This window comes from Lagenorhynchus albirostris, chromosome 5 (assembly GCF_949774975.1).
Source record: "Lagenorhynchus albirostris chromosome 5, mLagAlb1.1, whole genome shotgun sequence".
Classification (NCBI taxonomy): Eukaryota; Metazoa; Chordata; class Mammalia; order Artiodactyla; family Delphinidae; genus Lagenorhynchus; species Lagenorhynchus albirostris.
Genome location: NC_083099.1, coordinates 141,258,093 through 141,284,992, shown reverse-complemented (window position 1 = coordinate 141,284,992; position 26,900 = coordinate 141,258,093). Strand labels below are relative to the sequence as shown.

The 26,900-nt window shown below is 47.0% G+C and overlaps 1 protein-coding gene across 1 annotated transcript in view; it reads right to left on the bottom strand.

Moving 5' to 3' along the window:
• BACE2 (beta-secretase 2) overlaps positions 1-26,900 on the bottom strand; it is an 86,924-nt gene that overhangs the window by 44,288 nt on the left and 15,736 nt on the right. Inside the window, exon 2 of the mRNA XM_060150952.1 lies at positions 8,781-8,869. Within this exon, the coding sequence (XP_060006935.1) occupies positions 8,781-8,869 (89 nt within the window). The remainder of the gene's footprint in view (positions 1-8,780; positions 8,870-26,900) is intronic.

The window sequence follows — 26,900 nt, the reverse complement described above, 5'->3', positions numbered from 1 at the left end:
ACCATTAGCAAGGCTCATCAAGAAAAAATGGGAGAAGACTCAAATCAATAGAATTAGAAATGAAAAAGGAGAAGTAACAACTGACACTACAGAAATACAAAGGATCATGAGAGATTACTACAAGCAACTCCATACCAATAAAATGGACAAACTGGAAGAAACGGACAAATTGTTAGAAAAGCACAACCTTCCCAGACTGAACCAGGAAGAAATAGAAAATATAAACAGACCAATCACAAGCACTGAAATTGAGACTGTGATTAAAAATCTTCCAACAAACAAAAGCCCAGGACCAGATGGCTTGACAGGCGAAATCTATCAAACATTCAGAGAAGAGCTAACACGTATCCTTCTCAAACTCTTCCAAAATATAGCAGAGGGAGGAACACTCCCAAACTCATTCTACGAGTCCACCCTGATAACCAAAACCAGACATGTCACAAAAAAAGAAAAGTACAGGCCAATATCTCTGATGAACATATATGCAAAAATCCTCAACAAAATGTTAGCAAACAGAATCCAACAGCACATTAAACAGATCATACACCATGATCAAGTGGGGTTTATCCCAGGAATGCAAGGATTCTTCAATATATGCAAATCAATCAATGTGATACACCATATTAACAAACTGAAGGATAAAAACCATACAATAATCTCAATAGATGCATAAAAAGCTTTCAACAGGGCTTCCCTGGTGGTGCAGTGGTTGAGAGTCCACCTGCCGATGCAGGGGACACGGGTTTGTGCCCCGGTCCGGGAGGATCCCACATGCTGCAGAGCACCTGGGCCCGTGAGCCATGGCCGCTAGCCTGCGCGTCTGGAGCCTGTGCTCCACAACAGGAGAGGCCACAACAGTGAGAGGCCCGTGAACCGCAAAAAAAAAAAAAAAAAAGGTTTCAACAAAATTCAACACCCATTTATGATAAAATCTCTTCAGACAGTAGGCACAGAGGGGACTTACCTCAACATAATAAAGTCCATATATGACAAAACCACAGCCAACATCGTTCTCAATGGTGAAAAACTGAAACCATTTCCTCTAAGATCAGGAACAAGACAAGGTTGCTCACTCTCGTCACTATTATTCAACATAGCTTTGGAAGTTTTAGTCACAGCCATCAGAGAAGAAAAAGAAATAAAAGGAATCAAAATCGGAAAATAAGAAGTAAAACAGTGTCTTCCCTGGTGGCGCAGTGGTTAAGAATCCGCCTGCCAGTGCAGGGGACATGGGTTCAAGCCCTGGTCTGGGAAGATGCCACATGCCGTGGAGCAACTAAGCCCGTGTGTCACAACGACTGAGCCTGCACTCTAGAGCCTGTGAGCCACAACTACTGAAGCCCACGTGCTGCAACTACTGAAGCCTGTGTGCCTAGAGCCTGTGCTCCGCAACAAAGAGAAGCTACCACAATGAGAAGCCCACTCACTGCAACGAAGAGTAGCCCCTGCTCACTGCAACTAGAGAAAGCCCGCACGCAGCAACGAAGACCCAACGCAGCCAAAAATAAATAAAAATAAATAAATTTAAAGAAGTAAAATTGTCACTGTTTGCAGATGACATGATACTATACATAGAGAATCCTAAAGATGCTACCAGAAAACTACTAGAGCTAATCAATGAATTTGGTAAAGTAGCAGGATACAAAATTAATGCACAGAAATCTCTTGCATTCCTATACACTAATGATGAAAAATCCTAAAGAGGAATTAAGGAAACACTCCCATTTACCATTGCAACAAAAAAGAATAAAATATCTAGGAATAAACCTACCTAGGGAGACAAAAGACCTGTATGCAGAAAATTATAAGACACTGATGAAAGAAATTAAAGATGATACAAACAGATGGAGAGATATACCATGTTCTTGGATTGGAAGAATCAACATTGTGAAAATGACTATACTGCCCAAAGCAATCTACAGATTCAATGCAATCCCTATCAAACTACCAATGGCATTTTTCATAGAACTAGAACAAAAAATTTCACACTTTGTATGGAAACACAAAAGACCCCGAATAGCCAAAGCAATCTTGGGAAAGAAAACCAGAGCTGGAGGAATCAGGCTCCCTGACTTCAGACCATACTACAAAGCTACAATAATCAAGACAGTATGGTACTGGCACAAAAACTGAAATATAGATCAATGGAACAGGATAGAAAGCCCAGAGATAAACTCATGCACATATGGTCACCTATTTTTGACAAAGGAGGCAAGGACATACCATGGAGAAAAGACAACCTCTTCAATAAGTGGTGCTGGGAAAACTGGACAGCTACATGTAAAAGAATGAAATTAGAACACTGCCTAACACCATACACAAATATAAACTCAAAACGGATTGAAGACCTAAATGTAAGGCTAGACACTATAAAACTCTTAGAGGGAAATATAGGCAGAACACTCTATGACATAAATCACAGCAAGATCCTTTTCAACCCACCTCCTAGAGAAATGGAAGTAAAAACAAAAATAAATAAATGGGACCTAATGAAACTTACATGCTTTTGCACAGCAAAGGAAAACATAAACAAGACGAAAAGACAACCCTCAGAATGGCAGAAAATATTTGCAAACAAAGAAACTGACAAAGGATTAATCTCCAAAATATACAAGCAGTTCATGCAGCTCAATATCAAGAAAACAAACAACCCAATCCAAAAATGCGCAGAAGACCTAAATAGACATTTCTCCAAAGAAGATATACAGATTGCCAACAAACACATGAAAGAATGCTCAACATCACTAATCATTAGAGAAATGCAAATCAAAACTACAATGAGGTATCACCTCACACCCATCAGAATGGCCATCATCAAAAATCTACAAACAATAAATGCTGGAGAGGGTGTGGAGAAAAGGGAACCCTCTTGCACTGTTGGTGGGAATGTGAATTGATACAGCCACTATGGAGAACAGTATGGAGGTTCCTTAAAAAACTAAAGATAGAACTACCATATGACCCAGCAATCCCACCACTGGGCATATACCCTGAGAAAACCATAATTCAAAATGAGTCATGTATTACAATGTTCACTGCAGCACTATTTACAATAGCCAGGACATGGAAGCAACCTAAGTGTCCATCGACAGATGACTGGATAAAGAAGATGTGGCACATATATACAATGGACTATTAGCCATAAAAAGAAACAAAAGTGAGTTATTTGTAGTGAGGTGGATGGACCTAGAGTCTGTCATACAGAGTGAAGTAAGTCAGAAAGAGAAAAACAAATACTGTATGCTAACACATATATATGGAGTCTAAAGAAAAAAAAAAGGCTCTGAAGAACCTAGGGGCAGGACAGGAATAAAGATGGAGACGTAGAGAGTGGACTTGAGGACACTGGGAGGGGGGAGGGTAAGCTGGGACGAAGTGAAAGAGTGGCATGGACATATATACACTACCAAAGGTAAAATAGATAGCTAGTGGGAAGCAGCCGCATGGCACAGGGAGATCAGCTCGGTGTTTTGTGACCACCTAGGGGGGTGGGATAGGGAGGGTGGGAGGAAGATGCAAGAGGGAGGAGATATGGGGATATATGTATACGTATAGCTGATTCACTTTGTTATACAGCAGAAACTAACACAACAATGTAAAGCAATTATACTCCAATAAAGATGTTAAAAAAATTTTTAATAGCCACATGTGACTAGTAGCTACCCTTGTAGAAGGCACAGTTCCAGATAATGTGAGAAAAAAGTAATTCTTAGCTCGTATTCACTGGGCTCCTCGAACTAAACCTAAACCTCAAAGAGTAGAAACCCCAGAGATGAACCATAAGCAATTCTGAGGGTCATTAATGTATAGTTTCCAGGAGCAGACTTTTTAAAAAAGTGCACTCCTCCATCTTTATGTTCTAACATCCCATCTCTTGGGCACTAAAATGCTTTGGCTCTCAACTGTTCTGCATATTAATTAACTATGTGGAGAGCAAACCCCAGATTGACTGCTCCTTTGCAGTATCAATTCTGGGTGCACAGAAACAGCCATCCATGAAGGATGTGAGTAGCCAGGAAAAAGTCCACTCACAGCAATAAAATCACTTTGAACCAAATTCAGGGGACATTCTGCCTCTGATAAGAGTGTTCAGGGAATGCAGGACTGAAAAGTGAAATCAATCGAACTGACGAGAAAAGAACCACAGAACATTTTATTATTTTAAAGAAACCCAGAGAACATACAGTGAAAAGGTGAAAGGGCAGAATTCAAAAGAGTTGAATCCTGGGGTCGGCTCTGGTTCCCGCAAGCCACCCCACCCAGGGAATGCTGAGTCTCCTGAAAAACTCTGCCCAGAGACTTCCCCGGGGCTCTTCCACACGTTTCGCAGTTTTGGGTCTACCTTTGGGGATAGCTGGCCTGGACCAGGTGACCAGATACCCGTTTTGCTCTTCTAAGGTCTGGAAGTGACCAGATCAGAGTGAACGGGGCCACTGACAGCCCAAGCACTTCCGTCCATCCTGGAACGTCATCAACGTCCTCAGTAATGGCAAATGCTTCAGGGCTCCAATATGGCAAGACCTCTCCTGGACAGGCAAGCAATGGGCAGGCTCAAGAAATTATCTAAATAATCAGGCAAAAATGTCTGTCATCAGCACATGGAAAGATGAGGCACTGGGTCTCAAGGCTCCAGCTCAGCCTCCTTAAGGAGATTAGCTGGTAATTTTCTAGTATCCCAATTCTACTTACAAGCATCAGTTGAGGAAAAGAAATTGCTCTCTTGCCACAGTTACTCTGTGGGCTTCACCCCAGATGGAGTATAGGAGGAGGAAGCTTTTTAATGAAAATAGACTTAATTTCCTGAAAAGATTAGGATAAGGTCAGGGGGAATGAGTCTTTTGACTCTCTCATGAAGCCAATTGACTGGAGGCTATTTTACTCGCTAAAAAAGAAGTACATCTTAAAAAAAAATACATGATAGTCTTTTTGCTATATAGTAATTCATTGGAACATTCACCAACATGAAAAGAGGGCTTCTGGTGGGACAAAGCTACACAAATGACTAATGGTAACCTGATGTCTGATTCCACAAATCAAAGAGATCTTGTCAAAGTACCCCAAGTCAAATCTCCAATTACTGGGACGTGTTTCAGGAAGCATTAAACCTGAATATCCAGAGACTGGGGGACTTGAATCAGAGGCTGACAAACCCAACCAGAAACCTTATTATAACTAAGAGAGATCAGAGGGACAAAGCAAATACAGAAACATCACAAGGCAGGGAGCTGCATCTCAGAAAAGAAACCTTTGTCAAAAATTGAGAAAGGACGTAGAACGTTCCCTCGGCTTCCATCAAATACCATGGTGGAAGGAGTACCTTAGGCCAACTCTAAAGTTAGCTGAAAGCATCAGACAAATTAATCCTACGTACTTTACTATGTAAATTATAGTTCATGTCTTTATAATGATAAATCTGTGTTGACATAAGCCTATGAGAAGCGTGGAGGAAAAAACAGAGGAAAGGAGAGAAAGAAAGGTTACTATAAATTTAAGCAAGTATTTACCCTACAAGACACACGTGTTCGTAGGGATGCTGTTTAGGAAGAGAACTTGCCTAAAATTCAGAAATGTGATGTTTTACTTTTGATTCAGTTAGGAAGAAACCTGATAGCCCTATTGAAGAAGAGATCTCCTTAAAAGAAAGGCAGTACCAGGGCTAGAGGTCCAAAATGGGTCATGTTTTAAAGGTATTAAGTAAATGTCAACAATACTTGCAAATAAGGAAAGCAGGTGGAAGTCTGAATGACGGAGGTGCCAATGGGATGAAGCTGAAAATGCAGGGGAGTCTGGGGCTTCTGAAAGTTGGCAGGTTCTGCTACGTCTCTCTTTATTTGCTCAGAAGGGAGAAGTAGATGAGAACCTTGAGTGCTCAGAAAGCTGGGAGGGAGCCCGGAATTCTTCTGTGGGATTAGCAGGAGGGCAGGCCTGCTGGGAGCTATGCACGTTCCCAGGAGTCTTCACATTAAATCAGGTTTGCGAAAGAGCCAGAGGAGCTCCACCTTTAAGTAGGAAAGACAAAAGCCATCTGCCAGCTGAAGCCCAAACTGGCTAGCAGGAAGCTTAGAAGGATGTGTCCCACTGAAGGCTGAAAGAGAACCATGGTTCAACACAACCATGAACAAAGTCGAAGGCAAATGAGAAAGACAGCCCGTTGTCTACCATCGATTAAATACTGTGCACTTATTAAAGGACACTGTACACAGGATTTGTAATGTTGACTATTATTTACCCTTGTACATTTCCATAACTGCATCTGCATAGCAAAAGGGTAACCTGGTCGAAAGCACACTCTGACCTTTATTGACCCCTGGCTGCGCCACTTACCTGCTGGGAAGGAAACACCCACCCGTGGTGTTAGATTTACACATTTAAATCTATAAAGTGGATACACACATGACCCGAACTTGGCTTTACTGTGCTGTACTGTTGTTGTATCGTATCACGTGTCCACAGACGCGTGATGGAAAACAAAATTGCTCTGGGGAGGAAAACTGTTAAAGATGTAACTGAGCTCCAGGGATGTCTGTTCTGTCTCTACGGCAGGCAGAGCCCCCAGTAGGCGTGGGGAAACGGCGTGAATGTGTAGACTAGGAAGAGCCTTGTAGTGGAAAAAACATAGAGCTGGGATTGCCTTGCCACCAGGATAAACATCTTTTACATAGTTTAACATACATTGCGTTTTCTAGGAATGCAACTACTGTGTAAATTGAGGAAGGTGATATTTTCAGGGGGAAACTTTACTAAGATTCTTCACCAATCTGGGAAATTCACATCACCAAACCAAGCTGCTCTGGGCGTCTGAGTCTATTTTAATCCGATTTGTCAGTCTGCACTGGGCGCTGCATGTCTGTGGGGATGCTCACAGCCTCAGGCATCCTCCAACTTCATGTGTATCCTACCCAGGGTGTTTACACATTGAGGTACTCATCACCTTCCTGTGAATTCCCTCCTTTTACCCTGCACCCCCAAACTCCTGCATATTGCATCAGTGCGTTTAGAATTACATATGGAGATGAGTCACACTACCTTTGCGTTTCAGTTCAGGGCATTACAAAGCACTCACTCTATAGAGGGAGTGCCAGGGCTCAAGTTTGGGACCTCTTGTCCTAGAAGCCTGAACCTGGGCCAGTCTCTTGGTTCCTGGACCTCCTGTGCTACGTGAATAAAAATGAGAGGTTTGGACTGACTTCTGTTCGATGACGAAGTGGTTGAGGGGAGCGGGCAGAGGATTTAGACAAACCACAATTTGAGTGGGAAAGGGCAAAGGGCAGCCGGCGATCAAAAGTCAACCTCCTTCCCCTGGCTGCACACCCGCTGCCCCAATTTCCAGGCATCTGAGGTCACAGTAACAACTTCAGGGCACACATTAATCTTCACAAAGCAATCACAAGCCAGGAGTTTCATCCAGAATTTCAGTGATTAAAGGTTATCAACACGCTGAGTCATAAACTAAGCTACAGATTCCCTGAAGGAGGTGCCAACCAGCTATCGCTGTAGCCCCAGGGGCCCATGTAGCACCAACTACCACTGCCTCCAGTGGACACACAGGAGACCATACCTCTTTGTACCATCAAAATGGAGACCAAGATGCACGGGCAGAAGAGAGATGAGCACTTCGGTATAACGTCTCCTGCCTTATTGATGCTGCCCGGGCTTTGCTGAACCTTCCCAGTTATAACTTTCCCTCATATGTTTCCTTCCTTCCCCCCCCCCCAACTGAAGTTGGGGTTTATTCCCCAGAACCAAAGACTGTGGGTAGGGAAAGTGAAAAAGGAAAGACACGAAGAAGATTTGCAGCAGGGAAATGTGATACGCCAGCTCACGACCCTAAAAAGCAAACCACACGTCAGCTTACTCGCCTTATCTGTTTCCTTTAAATTCTAGGGTCACAAAAATAGATGTGAAATTAAAATGTGCACAGCATTAGGGCAGCAATAGATACCTGGGGGATAGTGACTCTGACTCCATGGGCCCCTTCAGAGATGAACAGTGACACACACGAGTCCCAGGGCCTGGACACGCAGTCTGACCTTATTCCAGAGACTTCTATCTGGGTTCCACACTTCCTCACAACCCTGCCCACAGCTGCTATCTTGCGGCCTCAGGCCTGAGGGCTTTGTGCTCACAATACATCCTTTCCAATGAGTCATGGATTCCTCTTGTCAGAAACACCTCCTGGCACAGAAAGTGTTTCAGTGAACCACACCTTGACCCATGCCACCAATCTTCAGGGCGATGCAAAGGTGGCTTTCCAAGCAACGCCAGGCTGCTGCCCGGAACAGTCTCACACTCACCTCCAATGCCCCCTGCCCGGCTCAGGCGCACCTCCAAGTTAGGACTAGAGGGGCCCAACAAACATCAAAGGGTCACCTCCCTGCAACTCAGGTCTGACTACAAAACTGCTGTCTGACCGAGTTTCTATAAAGCGGCGCTCATGAGAACACACCCAGGTTATTAGGAGAATCCTCCTGTGGATTCATCTGGAATGGAGGTATACACGTATGTACGCATATACGCGTGCCACACCTGCACACCACACACAAATATACACACCACCATGTGCACGTACACACAGGTACCTCCACATACACAAATACATACATATATACAGACCACCGTATGCACATACACACAAATATATACATACATACACAGATATACACATGAATATATCCCCCTCAAAATGAAACAGCATTTTGCTGACTTTCTCCCAGTGTGTTCTGAAGTGTTCATGCGGTGCTCCCAAGCCCGGCCGTGCGAGGCACGGACCCATCACTCACCTCTCCGTGTCAAAGTATGAGTCGACGTAGGGATGCGGGGCCCCGGCCACGGCGAAGTTGCTGCTTCCAGTGTCAACAAGTATCTGCAGCTTTTATTTTTAAAGGAAAAACAGAGAAACCATCAGGTTACTTGAATAAGGCAACACTCTTGACTACTTGTTTTAAAAATTAAGTACCAAGAACAATGTATTACTTGGAAAACACTTACATCGATTAGAAATATCTTTAAAAAGCTGTTAGAAAACTGAAGCCTGAACAGTCTGTCAGAAGCTCGCGTGGGCGAGGTGGAATCAGTTTAGCCTCAGAGAGGCACTCAACCTTAAACGAGGGTAAGTTCAGTGGAATAAGTGGGATTTTTCCTTTCTCAGCTGTTGGCACCTGGTAACCAGGCAGAGCCCTTTCTCACCCTGGGCTCTTGGCCGGGTTTGTCACTTGGCCGGGGTAGCCCTCCTCCTGCCTTTCCAATCTCACTTGGAAATCCTGATTCACCCCCTCCTCTCCCTCCACACGTCCAGGATGCTTTCCCAGACTCGTCCTGGCGGCCCTGGGCATCTCTCATCTCTGCTGCATAGCACCTAGGAACACCTGTCAGAGGTACCACTTTTTTTTTTTTTTTTTTAGTTTTAACGAGTTAGGATTTACACACAAATAAAAACAGAAGATCTTGGCTTTTCCACTGGTGCGCTCCGGCATGGTGTTCTCCCAAACCAAGATACAGGAATTCCTCTTATTCCCCGAAGGTCCCTTTCTGCCCCTTTCCAGTCAATCCCTCCTGTTTCTCAGAGGCAACCACTTTCTGAATCCTATTACCAGGGATTGAGCTCACCGGTTCCTGGACGTTATATAAATGGAATCATGTGGCGTTTTTGTCAGGGGAGCGAGAGGAAGGTCTAGCTTCTTCTGCTCAACATGTTTTGGGGCTTCTCGCACTGAATAGAGAGACGATAAATGCCCCTTTGTGCCTCGTAACTTTGGGAAATGAATTCTCTTAATTCCGTTTACGAACACAGTCACTAGAAAAGTTGCAGGGCCTCACGACAGAGGCTTCGGAAAGATTTCAGACAGAACGCAATTAAAAAAGTATATAATCTTGTTTTCCATTCAAATATTTGATGTTCAACAGCCCGATCTCCCAAGCCGCAACCTGGATTGGACTGGGTGTCACCTGAATTTCACATAAACATTCCAAGGGCACCAATTAAATCTGCATGAACTTGGATTTTACAGGAGGGGAACTGGGGATGCTGAGGAATCCTCGCATGTACCACTGAACAGTTGGTAACAAGGAAAATTAGGTGGAGGTCCATGGGGCTGGGCCAGATAGTCCTACCAGGCAGAGTTCTCCCTTTCTTGCTGCTTCTAAATGCTCTGATTTTCAGTGGGCACTCATACCAGAATCTCTGCATGTTTTTTTTCTGTTTTGATTTGTTTTTTTTTTGCGGTACGCGGGCCTCTCACTGCTGTGGCCTCTCCCGTTGCGGAGCACAGGCTCCGGACGCGCAGGCTCAGCGGCCATGGCTCACGGGCCCAGCCGCTCCACTGCATGTGGGATCTTCCCGGACCGGGGCACGAACCCGTGTCCCCTGCATCGGCAGGCGGACTCTCAACCACTGCGCCACCAGGGAAGCCCTCTGCATGTTTTTAAAAATACCTCCTTAACTTCAATTCTTTTAAGAGATGGGTTTATCTCATTTACATCCAATTATACACATTTTTCTTAATCCTATCACTTCCTCTGTCACATTTTCTGTTTTAATCCTGCCCTTCAGGATTTTTATGGAGGCCTCATCTGTAGCGATGAATGATTAAATCATTAGCCACTGGTGACTGATTCAACCTCCAACCCGTCTCCCCCCCCTGGAAATGAGGCTGAAAGTTGCAACTCTCTACTCTCAGGGTTGGTTCCCATCCTTCAGGGCTTTCCAACAGCCAGCTGACTGACGTGACGCAGGTGCGGTTGGAAGGGACTTGTTATGAGAAACAAAAGACACCTTTATCACCCTTATCACCCAGGAAGTCCCAAGGGTTTCAGGAGCCCTGAGCCAGGAACTCGGACAAAGACCAAATACATATTTCTTTGTATAAATGTGTTTCTTCATATAAATCACAATATCACATATGGACAGTGGGAACTCAGCAAGGGCCGGAGCCTCACCCATCATTGGAATAAAGCTCACTCTGTCCTCACAGCAGACATAGTCCAAGCTGACCTAATAATATATGTAACTCACATGGCCTTGCGTCTTCAGTGCCATCTCCACGTCCTGGATTTAAAAGGTTCCTGAAGGCAAGATGAGCTTTTAAAGTTGCTCTGGTGAAAGTAGTAGAGAGATGAAGAAGAAAGGAAAAGAAACCCAAAAGCCCAGAATTCCAGGCTCACGGCAGCCATGAAAGCAGGCCGTTTTTACAAGCCTTTCCTGGGTCTCACTGGCAAACACGCACCCAACAGCCCAGCAGGATGCCTGTGGAAAGGCCAGGCCACCTGACAGCCGATTCCCAGGCTGGCATTCCACATCCACACACGATGCTCCTGCAAAACCAGCCCCAGGCAGAGCAGACACAGGACCGCTGTCCTGGGCATAATGGCCCCATTCCCTGCAGACATTTCAGTCTGCTCTCTTGGGTGTGGAATCCCACCTACAGCCTCCGCATCACACATCAGAACCAAGCCCTCTTATACACTTCCGTCCTCACTTCTGCCACGCTGCACGTTACCCCTCCTCGCAGAGGCAGGCGACACAAAACAGAAAGTCACACCCAAACATAGACGGCATTATTTTACACAGAAGACTCCTAATGGCCAGGCGTTCGTCCCCAGCTGTTTCAGCACAAGACAGCTTTCAAGAAAATTCAATTTGCAGTCACGGCTCGACCAAGTTGGTCACCACCTCGGCCGTTCCTGGAGGATAAGATTTGAGGCGAGAGACGGCCCAGATAAATGAGGCAGCCACAAAGCCAGGGAAGGAATGGATTTCTAGAGAGCAGTAAATGCTCTGAGTTGGGCTTCAAGTCATGTTTCTGAGCTGCCCACACCTTTTTTCTGTGCGATGACCTGGAAACGGACTTTTCTCACATTGACTTCTCGCGCCAGGGCCATGATTTTCCCTTTGCAAGTCCTAGTCTCAACTGCAAAGGAAAAAAAAAAAATACAGTCGCTTGCCCTATAAATTTTGCAGCATCCACCCTGAAACCACTGACAGGCAAAGGCTCAGGGTGCAGAAGTCTTCTGGATGCCTCACCCCTACTCCACTCGCTGCACATGCCCTGCTGCGTCCTTATCCTGGGAACTTCCAACATCACTTCCCGTCTCCTTGGGTTCAGCTCCAAGTACACACAACAGTCTAACCACAGAGCCTGTCGCTCAGCCCCATAAAGGGACACTGAAAATACATACAAAATCGGGATATGCTTTGCACTTTCGAAGCACAACTGAAAATGATTCAGAAGTGTGTAAGAAACATCATTCCTGCTTTACAACAAGAAATGCAGAAAGGCCGCCGAGAGCTGCAAGTCCCCGCTTCCTGCCCTACACTAAGCAGCCTCCTGTAGAACCCACGTGCCATTTCTTCCAGAATTTAGGAACGCAGACAAAAATCTGTCTCCACAAGGAGCAAGCGTCCTGTGTTCTGATGGTCACCGGCTTTTCACTGCTCCCATCTTTCTGCCAACCTCAGGGCTCTTTTATGGAAGAAGCAGGTCCCCACTGTGCATCATTTTCACACTGGAGCCTGTCTTCTCCAGAGAACATCCAAGCACAGGGCACCCCCATGCAAGTGGGGCCCACGTGAGGCTCACCAGCCTTTCTCCATCCAGCACCTTGGACAGTGCCCAGGGCGACCTAGGTGCTCAATGAACAGCTGTTGAATGAATGAAAAAGTGGGCGACTGAGAGACTTCCACCAAATGGAGATGACCACATGTAAAAGAGATAGCTAGTGGGAAGCAGCCGCATAGCACAGGGAGATCAGCTCGGTGTTTTGTGACCACCTAGAGGGGTGGGATAGGGAGGGTGGGAGGGAGACGCAAGAGGGAGGAGATATGGGGATGTATGTATATGTATAGCTGATTCACTTTGTTATACAGCAGAAACTAACACACCATTGTAAAGCAATTATACTCCAATAAAGATGTTAAAAATAAACAAATAAATATAGGAAAAATGCACATTCCAGACAAACGGAATGTGTTTATTGACTTATAAAAGCAACCTGCATTACGCACCGACCAATTCTACACAAAATGTGGAGAGGGCAAAAGATCTCAGATGACCTTTTCCAGAAGACAAGGTGTGAAAATCCCATTACCCTCTAAGTGAAGACTTTTTTCTTTGCAGGATGCTTCTTTGACAATATTCCCCAGTTTTAGCAGCCCCACTCAAACTTGCAGAACGCAATTTTATAAAATAATCATGAAACAGGGACAGCCATTATGCACAAGTTACTGCTGGGAGGGAACCGGACGGCTTTTGATGGTGGACAGATTTTTCTCCATGTCAGGAGGGCAGTCCTGTCCTCATGTCACTGTGGCTCTTCATTTTGCTGGGCAGTGACAGAGCACACAAGGCCTGGGACCAAGACCACGTCGTCCTCCTGTCCTGTTCCTCTGCTCCCTCGTGCGGGAAGGGGGCCACTGACCTCTTTCACAGGATGCCTGCGAGGAGTAAATTCAGTCATATGAAGCGAGTAATAACTGCTAGCGCGGATCACACGCGCAACTTTCAGCAGGAGGTGGGGAGAGAGGTCAGTCCTCGGTGGCCATTGCCACAAACTCCATGACACTCCAAGGAACCTCTGGCCAGGGCCGGTTCTGGAACGATTTGAAGCTAACAGATTCTCCAGGAAGATTCCTTTAGGGGACAGTCAGGACTCTATATCGCCATGCCCTGCTCTGCCTAGACAGAGCTTACTTGTTTTTTTGTTTGTTTTAAATTTATTTATTTTTATTTTTGGCTGCATTTGTTCTTCGTTGCTGCGCGCGGGTTTTCTCTAGTTGCGGCGAGCGGGGGCTACTCTTTGTTGTGGTGCGCGGGCTTCTCATTGCGGCAGCTTCTCTTGTTGCGGAGCACAGGCTACTGTAGGCGCATGGGCTTCAGTAGTTGTGGCACACGGGCTCAGTAGTTGTGGCTCGCGGGTTCTAGAGCACAGGCTCAGTAGTTGTGGCGCATGGGCTGAGTTGCTCCGTGGCATGTGGGATCTTCCCGGACCAGGGCTTGAACCCGTGTCCCCTGCATTGGCAGGCGGATTCTTAACCACTGCGCCACCAGGGAAGCCGCTTGTTTTTAAAATGGCACATCTTATGGGGTTTTATTTTCCTCCTTTTGTTTTCATACAGTTATGAGCCACCTCTCATGCTGTCTGCCAGCGAGCGGAGGTTAATTACAAACCACACACAGTGCTGTCTTTGAGACCCAGGCAGAGTCCTACGTCCTCCAAAAGGCCTTTCAGTGGCGGCCCTGATCCATTCCTCTCCTCTGACAGCCGTGGCCTGATTTTTGGCCCCCTCCCTTGTCTGATGTCTTTTACTGGCCTCTCATTTCTCTGAGGTGCACAGGTTTCCTCTCTGTGAGCCTGTAAGTTGCTCGAGGGCAAAGCCCTTTTTATTAGTCTTTGGAACAATCTCCATAATGACTACCTTTGATAGGAATTCGATAATCACCTGGTCCATAAGATGGGGAGGAAATACACATGAACTCCACCTAGGAGTGGAAAGCTGATAAAGAAGGTAAGCCTGCCAAGAAGCTGGAGAGAATTCACCAGGCGAATTCCTGATACACTTGTGCACATACTTTATTTAGCTTTTCTAGAATTGGCTAGAGTGGCTAACTTAACTTCCCAGTTGCTATATGATCACACGCTTCCTCTTAATTATCCAAGGCTAAGCAGAGGTAGGAATAAGATGATGGGGTGGGGGGAGTTTGTTGGTGCCTCCACCTGACGCCCCACTCACTCCAGCTGCTGGGGGTCTTCCAGCACCCAGGGCGCAGTGTGCTTCCTTCCCAGCCCTGTCTGATTCCCAGTAAAGCCCTAGTCACACCTGCAAAAAAAAAGAAAAAAATGCCCTCCAGCATCCATGTCAGGCCTGAGGTGCCCAGGAATGAATGCTCACTGCTGGGCGCAGCCCTGAACCCCCAAAACACAGCTGACGGATGAAGCCCCCGCATCCTGATCCCTGGGCGGACGGCTCTGAGCGTGCCCTGCGCCACCTCCAGGATTCCCCGTAGCGCTGCCCTGTATTAGTCTTCTCCTCCCTCCTGCCTTGCTGCCCTGCCCCTACCAGTGCCTCCGGGTAGAGAGGAACAGGGAAGGCTGACTCGCACAAGCCTTGCCTCCTGTGCCCCAGAGAGACCAGACGTCTGTCGGAGGGGCTCCCTCCCCAAGGTTCACCACCTGTGGAAACCTCCAGACTGTGCACGGCTCCCACAGTCCGTCCTCAATTCTCGGCTGATGCACTGGGCAATAACCCCACAGAAAGCCATTTGCTAATTCTGCTGTAATAAGGAAAAAGGCGGCATTAAGGAGAAGCACTGGTTCCACGTCTAGTTAGTGATTAGCAGCCTGAGGTCTCTCAGATATCGCTGCCTCTTCTTCAGCAGGTTAATAGATAGGAAAATGAGCAGATAATTTCAATAATGGCTCATTTAACACAACGATTCCTAATTACATTAGCAGCCCATCTGCTGAAGTCTGCCAGCAAGCAGAACGCACAGCGGCGGGGTCCTTGGCGGCCTGGCTCCGCAGGGCTGTGTGCCCACAGTTGTGACATGGGATTGTAGGTGCTGATCTTGTTAATCAGGGTCTCTTGGGGCTTCAATTCTGGAAATGAATCTCGTTTTACTTCAACACGCCTTGTTGAAGGAAGCAAAAATAATTGCCACGCGCCATTTCTCCACGTTCTAAAATTAAGGTTGTTTTTATAGAGAAGGAAAAAGAAATCATTTTCAAAGGGCTCCACTTAACACAAACAGATGTTACCGAAGTTAGCTACGAGGGGCTTGATTATACAATCTTTTCAGGCTCTGTGTGTGTGCATGTGTGTGTGTGTGTGCACGTGCTTCCTCCTCGCAGATGGGGCTCTTGCTAGAAAAACACAGCCCAGAGACCCGCGGATGGCTTCCCTGGTTCCTGGGAAACCTCAACTGCCGAAAGGATGCTGGGAGGAGAAGGGACACCCGCCTGGCTGTGTCTGATCCGAACATGGCAGCAGTTTTCCACTGAATGCTTAGGGCTTGGCAGGTTGAGGCCGGCTGCAGAGGTCGTAGGCTGTAGGAAGGTTAAGTGTGGCGGTCCTCGTTCTAGGAGACTAAAAGTCACCCCGAAATCAGAATCCTTCTGGACACGGGAGCTGTCACTACCTCTGCAGCTGAAACCTGTCACCGGGGTGATGGGACAGTTACTGGAGGGAGGGGCTGCTCTGTGATTGAGTTTCCTAACTTTTCAAACAACCCATCCCTGTTAGGATGAGTGGAAAGGCTGGATTTCTAAGGTGGGGGGAGGAGATTTTATCACACACCAGAGCTGATGCCCTTAAACGTGCTGCAACTATGTCCATTCATGGGATGCTGGTTTCAAGTTCACTTTCTACCTGTGGTCCCAGGATACACCCTGCACTCTCTCTAAATCAGAGTGGCATGAAAACTATCAGCTTTAGCGTCTGTTAGACCTGGATTTGAACCCTGGCTTAGCCTCCTGTGAATGAAGAATACCACCTGCCATATCGGTAAACAAAGGCTGTTACAGCCATCGAGCCATCACGTCACAGCCTCCTTGATGGTGCCCCCTGAGGAAACTCAGGATGAGAAAGCACAGAGTACTGGCCCCAGGGAGCTGAGGGGCACATCAAAGGAATGACTTCAGTGAACCCGGACTCTTGCATCTTCCCATACAGAGAAAAGCACTAAATCCGTTAAGTTGAGATGTCTGGTTTTCTTTCATTAACAATAATATCTTGAAGTTCCGACTACCTGGTCTTTGCTGCAAAAACTCCCGTATGTCCCGGCTCCCCCCTTGCCTCTTCAGAGCGGTCCCTCAGAGCCATCTGAGATGCTGTGTCCCGGACTTAAGTCCTCAGTTTTGTCCGCCAAGTAAAACATAACTCTCAACTTTTATGTTATGCTTTTTTTTTTTTTTTGCAGTTGACACTCCTGTTGGCCGTGGAACCTTAAGTAAACTACTATCTCTGAGCCTTGGTGTCCTCACCTGTAAGGTAAGATGATAGAGTGTTGCTCTGAGGGGCACATGAGATGCCCCTCATGTATGTGTGATACACCCAGAACAGTGCCTGGTACATTGGGGTGCTTCAATTCCTCAGAGAGGGGCAGTGTGACGTGTTTTCCTCTTGCTACAGGGCTGACTTCTCAAATACATCACTGTGCCAAACATCACACGCATCCAGCTCCCCACCAGACTTTCACTCCGAGTCTCCACACTGCAGCGAGTGTGGACGCAGCCCAGAAGTAACGTGCATAAGCTCCAGAACCGGCACCCCTGTGTGTTTAGCAGCCTTTCCCCATGCACCGTGGCTGGTCCTGCTGCAGGTGATGCTGAGAGGGACGTGACCATGCGCTGAAACATCTGGGGATGCCCTGTGTCAGCGGCACCTGCACTTGGCCGGAACCAGGCAGAGATCCATCCGGGAACGCTCTAATCCCGAAGCCAGGGATGCAGCTTTCGCTCACCCTGTCTTTTCTTCCCCACCATGGAGTCGGTATGCCCTATCTATTCTACTTCCAGAATGTTTCTAAAACTGTTCATGCTCCTCTCTCCCCTTCCACCTCCCTGGCTCACCCCAGGGTCTTTGTGTCGCTAGCTCTGAGCACAGTGCCTGGCACACAGTAAGTGCTCAGTAAAGCTTGCTGAATGAATGAATGGTGCCCAAACACCACTGAGGCCATCCTGTCGCAAGAGACTTAAGTCCAGCTAGTTTCTGCTCTCTCCGGCCTGGGTTTTCTCAGGGTCCAAGCCCTCCCCGGGGTTTTAGTGAGTTCCAGGGTCTCCCAGTCGCAGCGACTCCTGGGCTCTGAGGACAATTTTTAACAGTGGTGTAGCAATAGCATTAGCGTACACTTGAGAAAGCAAACAATACTCTAAGGCCACTGCCCTAACAGAGCTGCACCTGGGGGTCTCCATCGTTGGGTCTCATCCTTACAGGTGAGAGTTGACCCTGGGTTTGTTTCCCTTAATATTCCAAGGCTCCAGCCATCCGTTCAGGCTGCTGAGAATTAGAGACAAACATCCGTACTCAAGTCCAAGGGTGTGATCACGCATCCAGGGCTGCCCCTGGTCCAGCAGAGCCAGGGCCAGAAGCCAGAGCCACTTCACCTCTGGGCTCAGAGCTCACAGGGTAGCTGCCATCACACCTGAAGAAGGTACTTGGTTGTCTGCCAAGGGCTACACATGGCAGCACAGTCTCCAGGGATCACGGGCTACAAGGGGAGATGCTCTAAGCAGCCTCGCGTCCACCAAGCTTCTGGAAGTAAGAGCTGGAAGCCAGAAAGTACCTCGATGTTTGCAAGGGGCAATTCAGAGACAGGTGGGCTGGATGCTTCCACCTGCTTGGCCAGCCCCTCCCTCTTTGCAGGCAAACTCGGGAGCGGGCTAGGGAGGCAGAAAGAACACAAGGGGCGCCCTTTCTATGGAGGATGTCAGGGCCCCAGGGACCTCCCTGGGCTGCGGAGCTCCCCTCAGCCTCTGAGCTTACACAGTCTGCCTGCTGGCAGGATGCAATCCCACCGATTGAAGAATGAAAGCGGATATTTAAACAGACACGGATGAGAGTCACAAGGCTGGATGGACCTCATTCACTGACGCCAATAAACATGATCCTTTTTCCCACAGAAAGGAAAACTCACGCCGAACTGCCTCTCAGAAAGCACTACTAAAAAGGACAAAAGCAGGTCTGTCTCCTTATTTTGGTGATTGTGGGGGGAAGGGCTAAATAGGGAAAGTGTGATTAACAGAGGGCAAGTCAGCCTTTTCTTCCCCAAAGAGATGACTACAGCCGCTCCCTCCAAAACCCGTTACACATTTCCAGGGTTTTTAGGAGACATCATTTTAGCTAAAAATCGGTTCTTCCTGCACATTTTTCAGAAGAGTTTAAACAGATTCTCAACAAAGGCGTAATGTCTTAACCCTCAAGACATTTCTGGAGTTTCACTAAATTTTCCCTTTTGCTCAAGAGTTGATAACTTTGAATGGAAAGCCATTTCAGATCTGAACTTGCAGAAGAAAAGACATGGGATTAACTTCATCCTGGCTCCCAACATTCAACTATTGTTACAACTTTCAGTAAATGTGAAAAAAAATTAAGATAAAGCATATATACTCACTGCAGCAACGGGCAAGATTTTCAAGTTACTATTACTATAAAATGGTTACTCCTCACTATTATTCTAGGTATCAAGATTCATTTTGTAAATTGTAGTAAAATACACAAAACATGAAATTTAGCATCTTAACCACTTTTAAGTGTACAGTTCAGCAGAGTTAAGACATTCACACTGTTGTACAACCACCACCACCATCCATCTCCAGAATTTTGCATCATCTCAAACAGAAACTCTGTCCCCACTAGGGACTTCCCTGATGGTCCAGTGGTTAAGATTCCAGGCTTCCACTGCACGGGGCCTGGGTTCGATCCCTGGTCGGGAAACTAAGATCCCGCATCCCACGTGGTGCGGCCAAAAATAAATAAATAAAATCAAAAGAAAAAAAGAAACTCTGTACCCACTAAACTAATTCCCTATTCCCCACTCCCCCAGCCCCTGGCAACCACCATTCAACTTTCTGTCTCTATAGATTTGACTCCTCTGGAATCCAGTATTTGTCCTGGCTTATTTCACTTTGCAAAATGTCCTCAAGTTTCATTCACGTTGTAGCAGGTGTCAGAATTTCCTTCCCTGCTAAGGTTGAAGAACATTCCGTTGTATGTATATTCCACTTTTTGTTTTGGTCCATTTATCCATCAATGGACACTTGGGTTGCTTCCAACTTTGGCTACTGTAAATAATGCTGTTATGAATGTAGGTGTACAAATATCTCTTCGGAATCCTGTTTCAGTTTTCTTGGGAAGATTCATTTTTTTTCAGTGAATATTTAGTGAGTGGTGACCACGTGCCGGGGCCATGGAGACAGAAGATATGGGCCCCTTATGGAATTTATCACCTAACATTCAGAAGACCAGCCTTCTCTTCTGTAATGGGTTTCAGTCTCTGCTGAATTGGCTATAGGACTGGTGAGGAATAAAGTACAAATAACTGTAGTTGACTTGTTTGAGGTTTTTCCACTGAATTAAAAGTTTAATTTCTAAGCCCTTTCTCACTCCAATCAACACTCTTAAAGAAAAAAAACTCCCCCCCCCCCCGCCGCTTATGATGATATTTATCAGGGTACTATAATCGATTTTAACACTGTGTAAAACACAAAAGAATTAGGAAAGTAAATTTCCTAATAGGGAAATGGACTGCCAATCATATTATTTTGCATTTTAGTATACAAATGACTGCATCATAACTGCACTGAATCTGAAACTGACCTGGCCAAATAGCTTTTCGAGGTTAGCCTCTCGGAGTTGATTTGAAATAAACTCCATGTACGTGTAGTGAAAATACACGTACAATACTATCATCAAGTGCTTTGAAAGCAGAAATTGTGCTTTAAGTCCTAAGTATCACAAGGGTACAAACACCTTCTAGCAGCAGGGATGACTGTACATGGGTATGTTAATGGGAATGACTGATAATCTAAGATTCCTCATATGCATCTCTGTGTCAAATGCTGTGACCTAGCCTTTAGGACGACATCTTCTCAACATCTAAAATGGTATCTCCATTTTACAGAACCACTTTGCATACTGATCTGATAGGCCCAAACTTGGAATGTATAAAACAAAAATGCCATTGTTTTCAGATTTGCTACCCTTCGCTAATTTCAGTTCAGCCATTTAAGAAACAGACATTTCTATGAGGTTCCTAAAAGGTTTTGGTTCTTTTTTCTTATTAAACCCACGAGGAAAAAAAATATTTTAATAGGCATATGGCAATCAAAGATATCATTCTCTGCTGGAAAGATTTTTTAAAGCCCTTCCAAGTAAATTCCTCTCAGGAAAGACATTAAATCTCCACATTATTTATGGTGTCCAGATATTTTGAAAGAATGCTAGCCCAGAAGAGAAATAACGGATGCATCCCTCTTTTGCATCTATGCCGGCAAAATACAGATGTTTTCCTAATTAGGGTATAGAACAGCCACACGGAAACCTTCCAGAACATTTTAGAGGTGGGAGAAACGAAGACTTAGCAAAAAAAACCCAAAAAAACTGCAACGTATTAACCTTGGCAAAATCTCTAGCAAACATGTGACTGCTCTTGGGTATCATCATCAAATATGACAGATGCTGCAAAAGTAGACACAGATCCACCTCTTCCTAATTCCAGCCTTTTCCACAGACAGTGGACCCACGTCCCATTGACCACTCAGGACAATACACCCCCAACTCCCCCATCTCTCCTCCACATCGTCAGGTTTTCCCTCCTCTACCAGGACCACACCCACCGTATAAGCAGATTGTGATATTTCCCATCTTAAGAAAGATGACACACAACTTTCTTCACCCCACATCTTCCTCCCACCTCGGCCCCATCTCTCTGCACTCCTTGTGACTCTCATCCGTGTCTGCAACTCCAAAGAGTTGACAGCGAATCCTCTCCTCCGATTCCCACTGGAACCCACCACCCGGTGGGAACAGCTCTTCCCTACATCAACCACGATCCTCACGTGCGTAAGTCAACCCTTAAACCCCCCTCCCTGGGGCCGTTGTAGGATTTGTCACTGATCACGACTCTGTTTCCCTCGGCTTCCGGACACACCATCTTCTAGTCTCCTCCCATCTCTGTGGCTTCTCAGGGCCCTGGCCGATCCCTCTTCCTCTCCCCAGCCTCTAAGTTTTGGGGTGTCTCAGTCCCCATCCTTGGAGCCCACCTCCTCTGTCTAGACCCACCCCACGGGGATTGCATCCAACCTCAAGACTGTACACATCTCCTCTACCCAAGTGACTCTCAAATATAGGTCTCCGTCTGGAACCTCTTGCTTGAATTCCAGATGCAGATTCAGCTGCTCCTGGACCACTCACCTTGGATGTTACAAAAGGCATCTCAACTTGGCTTTTCCAAAACTAAACTCCCAATTTACCTAGTAAACCATGTCACACTCATCCACAACAACCCCAGCCCCCTCTTTTCTCTTACCCCCTCTCCTACAGCCCGCTGGAAACTCCTTGGGGCTCCTCCTAACACAAGCACACGCTCTTCCCAAGAAGGGCCTTTGCACTGGCTGTTCCTCCTGCAGGCGACACCCTTCCCCAGGTACCTCACTCCCTCTTTCTTTAGGTCTCAGCTCCCAAGTCAAAGGTGCCTTCCCCAGCTAACTTATACAAATTAGTCACGCTCTCAGCATGACTTTGCCCATGGTTTAGTATTTTTCATAGCCTCTACCCCCATCCAAATACAGTACATTGACTTGATTTGTCTGTCTTTCCTCACTAAATTGTAAGATTCGAAGCGGCAGGATTTCTTGTTACCATGTCTCACTGCTGTAGCCTCTGTGCCTAGAAGAGGGCCAGGCAAGTATTCAGTGCACATCAAATATTTATTGAATGTGTTTAGTCACTTGTGAATTATAGTAACCGCCTTAACAAAACAATAACCAAACTCAGCCACGAGATTAGATGTTACGGAACACAAAAATTGAAGCATTGAAATGAACCTTAGGGGGTCATTGTTTTGTCCACTGGAATCACTCCAGGAATTAAAAAAATATACAGACTCTCCAATCCAGAGAATGAAGCCTGGAGTTCAAGCACTTAACAAGATGACTAATTATCAGCCAGGTATGGGGACCACTGATGTGGTCCAGCCTCCCCGTAATGTAGCACTGCTGTCTAGAACCACCCTGACAGGTGGTCAGGTTTCTGCCGGATGCCTCAGAGATGAGAAGCTCATTACCTTATGCCCTAACTTGTCACAGGTTCAGGGTATTCATTCTGGAATGCTCTTCCTTGCTCAGTTTAATTCAGCAAATATTTTTTTAAGGCCCTACCCTGTGCCAGGCATGATACTCCATCCTGGGATGAAGGGGTAGCAAGAGGGACTCGGTGCCTGTCCTCAGGGAGTTTCCAGTCAGCTAAATAGTTCACGGTCCCCACGGCTTCCCAGGAGACCTAGCCTGCCCTCTGCAGCAACGCCCTCTTCCATGAAGCAGCTTGTTGAATATGTGAAGTGTGGTGGAGTGTGCCCTACATAGAGCCCATGGCGTCCCTCCCCTGGGATGGTGGGTGGGCAGGAGGTATATCTCCCTGGAGTCCTCCAAGCCTTGGTCATATGACCTGACTCCCTGCCCCTTCCCCACCTTGGTAGCTTTTCAGGGTCCCGTTGAAAGTTAATATCCAGCCTCCATAGGAACTTCCAACAATCCACTAATCAATATCACCTAATGATCAATTTCCATACACGTCAACTCAACATTACCCACACCACGATACACACAACAAACACTGAATTGCAGTCACACTTGCCCACTTAGCACAAAGACCTGTGAAAATAATTCGTAGTAAAACTCGTATTACATGATTTCACAGTTCCCTAATACATTAAAAAGTATAGAAAAGCCGACATCGAACAAAGGCGGGATATGAACTTGATAAAGATTTTTTTAGAGCTCCAGTACACCCTGCTCTGTCCAATCAGGGCCTCTGTTAGCAGCCAACTGAAGTTTTAAAACAATCAAGTTTTAATCCTTGACAACAATCCTAAAAAAGGCTGGGCTTGCAAGTTTGGAAAATATAGATTACTGTCTGAAACTACCAAAATTACCTCAAACTGCATCTCCTTCACTGACAAAATAGATTTCCTGCAGAAATGAGTGTGAGTGCAGACTTTGGAAAGAAATTTCCCCGTGCCATTTCCCGAACTCTGATTTATAAGAAGAGTCTCGCAGCCTTACCACCGAGTGTTAATATGTGCCTAACGAGTGCGCCCGCCACACCTCTTGGTTTCTGGACAAAAGGGAGATTTGAGGTGCTCAGTCTTCAATCTTCTCTCCCTGGAGGAGGCTGCCAGGTTTGGAGATCAATGAACTGCCCAGATGGAGATGAGACCATCAGAGTCACAGCTGAAAGCCTCAGACGCTTAAGTGCCAGGTTTTGTACAAAACATCTCAATCCTTTTGGTTTCAAGTGCTCCGAAGGACAGGCAGCGAGACGGTCTTAGCCTTCGGATAACTGGCTATAAAAGAAGCCACAATTTTCTGATTCACCCAAATGTCACGACTTTGCCCCGAGTGGATGTGTCTCGATTTGTGAAAAACAAAGAAACTTAATTCTGTGAAATGTGTTTCTCGTAGGTCTACCTTCAGTGCAGGAAGAGAGCTGAACAGTGCCCGGCACACAGTGGGTGTTCAGTGTGTTTCCGTCATATTAACATTCATTTACTGAAGAACAAAAGACTTCATAGGACAAGTATTTTTTATGGTCCAGATGGGATCTTGCAGCACAGGGACGATTCTAGCCCGGGAGGTCCTCCCCTTCTCATTCCTGCCAACATAAAATGATCCGAGATGTTGGGATGGGAAGGAGGGGGTGGCCTGGGACACTGGAAACCTGTGGAATCTGAGTGAGGGGTCGGGGGCCAGAGCTGGAACGGCCAGATGCATTCCGCCCCCACCAGGAGCTGCACGTAAGCAGGAGGTGTTAGTTTGCTGGGACGCCCAGAACAAAATACTACAGGTTTGGGAGCTGAAACAACAGAAATTCATCTTCTCCCAGTCCTGGATGCTGGAAGTCCAAGATCAAGGTGTCAGCTGGGCTGGTTTCTCCTGCAGCCCCTCTCCTTGGCTTGCAGACGTCAGCCCTCTTGCTGCCCCTTCACGCGCTCATCCCTCTGTGCACGGGCTCCCCAGTGTCTCTCTGTGTACCCTCATCTCTTCTTTTTGAAAGGACACCAGTCAGATGGGATTAGGGCCACCCTGACAGCCTCATTTTATTACTCTTCAGAGGCCCTGTATCTCCAAATGCAGTCACGTTCTGAGGTTACTGGGGGTCAGGGCTTCAACGTATGGATCTTGGGGACACAGTTCAGCTCCTAACAGGGGCCAGGCCAGCACAGTGCGGGGGTGAGGCCCTGAGACCCTGCGGACGACGCAGTTTCGATCCGAGACCCCGTGGGCACGGGAACACTGACATCCAGATCCAGGGTAGGAGGAGATGGCGGTGAAGACGGATTGGACACCTGGTTGAGTGTGTGCATCTCAGTCTATTCAAATAAACTGTCCAAACCAAATAAACTGTGGCCTGAATACAAAGGCTCAACAGATTAGGACAGACTCATAAACAAGTGTCACTCTCACCGTCATCATCACCAGCTGCCCTGATGTCCTCACAACCAGAGCCCAGCAGGAGAGGGGATACTGCTCCAGGCTCCATGGGAGGAGGCTGGATGCAGGGCCCTCGTGGAGTGGGGGGCAGGAGTGAGGGTCAGCACAGGCCTGCACGGGACCCAACAGCAGCCATGGGAACCTTCCCATCCTGGCTTGAAGGCGGGTCGGGAGCCCAGTCCCAAGCCAGAAGAGAAGGGAGCTTGAGCGGTCCAGTTACGGAAGCTGGCCACCCTGATGGAGGACAGAAGGGCCGTCCCAGGAAAACTCCCTACTCGAGTGCCTGGGCGATGCTGCTTTCATCCGGGCACCCAGCTCAGATGCCTCCTGCTGTGCGCTCGGCAGGGCCTCCAGCACCCACAGGGGCGTCTCCAGCGCCTTGCTCCCCGCCGGCCTCCTCCGGCCTCTGCTTTCCACTGGAAGCCAACCCACCTCCCCCCGACACACACAGGCGGAAAAAGGGGAGCAGATGCCGCCCTGACTTCTGAGACTGTCTCGTGAAAAAGTGGGCACTGCTAACACCGAAGGGGTGTAACTCCTACAGGCTAACTGGAAAGAGGGGTAAGTGTGCGCACCCAGGCACCGCCTGGCAACCGCCGCTGCGAGTTGATATTTATGGTTTAGATAAAGCTTTCAATTGTCTAATTCTATTCTGGGACTGCTCTGGCGGAGAAGCTTATTAAAGAAGGCGGCCGGTCCATTCTCCAGAAGGCCAAGTGTCAGGGACAGACTGGCGCGTGAACAAATGAATGGCTATTTTCTGAGCATCTGTGCTTTCCCAAGAGCTGGCCTGAGGACCAGACACATTGGCTCAGTTCAGCAATGGGCAGTTTCTCTTGAATCAACCAGGTCCACCGTCCCTGACAAGGCTCCTGAATTCTCACAGACTAGTGAGATTTTTGGATAAACTGCCCCATCAAGGAAAATATATCTGAGTATTCAACCCCTGTATGTGTGTCTATCCATAACTTATGTGCTAAGAGGCAGCTTGGGGAAGTGGTTCAGAGCACACGGTCTGGGACCAGCTCACTCATTTTGAAATCCTGGCTCTGGCCTCATGCAGTGTGTTGCCTCAACACTGTGACCGTCTGCGCCTCTGCTTACTCATCTGTAAAATGGGGACAGAGGATGGTAACCTTTCATCTTCCCAAATGTCAATAAGTAGCTCCGGCAAACCAACCATAAGGTACAACTTCTCTCTAGGTTGTTATTTTTCTTAAACAGCTGAAATCCTCTGGAAGATTTTTACCCAGGTAGAAAATTCAGTTTCCAGGTCAAGGGTTCAAAACTATTTTTATAAGTAGCAAACTTATATCATTTTTGGTAGTAGAAACCAAATCATGATGGAGACACTTAAAGATATCATCTTCAAAGGACTCTCCAAAGCAGGAGTTTCTGTCGAAAAGCTGCTTCCAGCTCAGGGTTAAAATATCGCCTTAAGGACTTCCCTGGTGGCACAGTGGTTAAGACTCCACCTGCCAATGCAGGGTACATGTGTTCGAGCCCTAGTCCGGGAAGATCCCACATGGCCCGGAGCAGCTAAGTCTGTGCGCCACAACTACTGAGCCTGCGCTCTAGAGCCCACGAGCCACAACTGCTGAGCCTGCGAGCCACAACTACTAAAGCCCGTGCGACTAGAGCCCGAGCTCTGCAACAAGAGAAGCCACCACAGTGAGAAGACCGCCCACAGCAATGAAGAG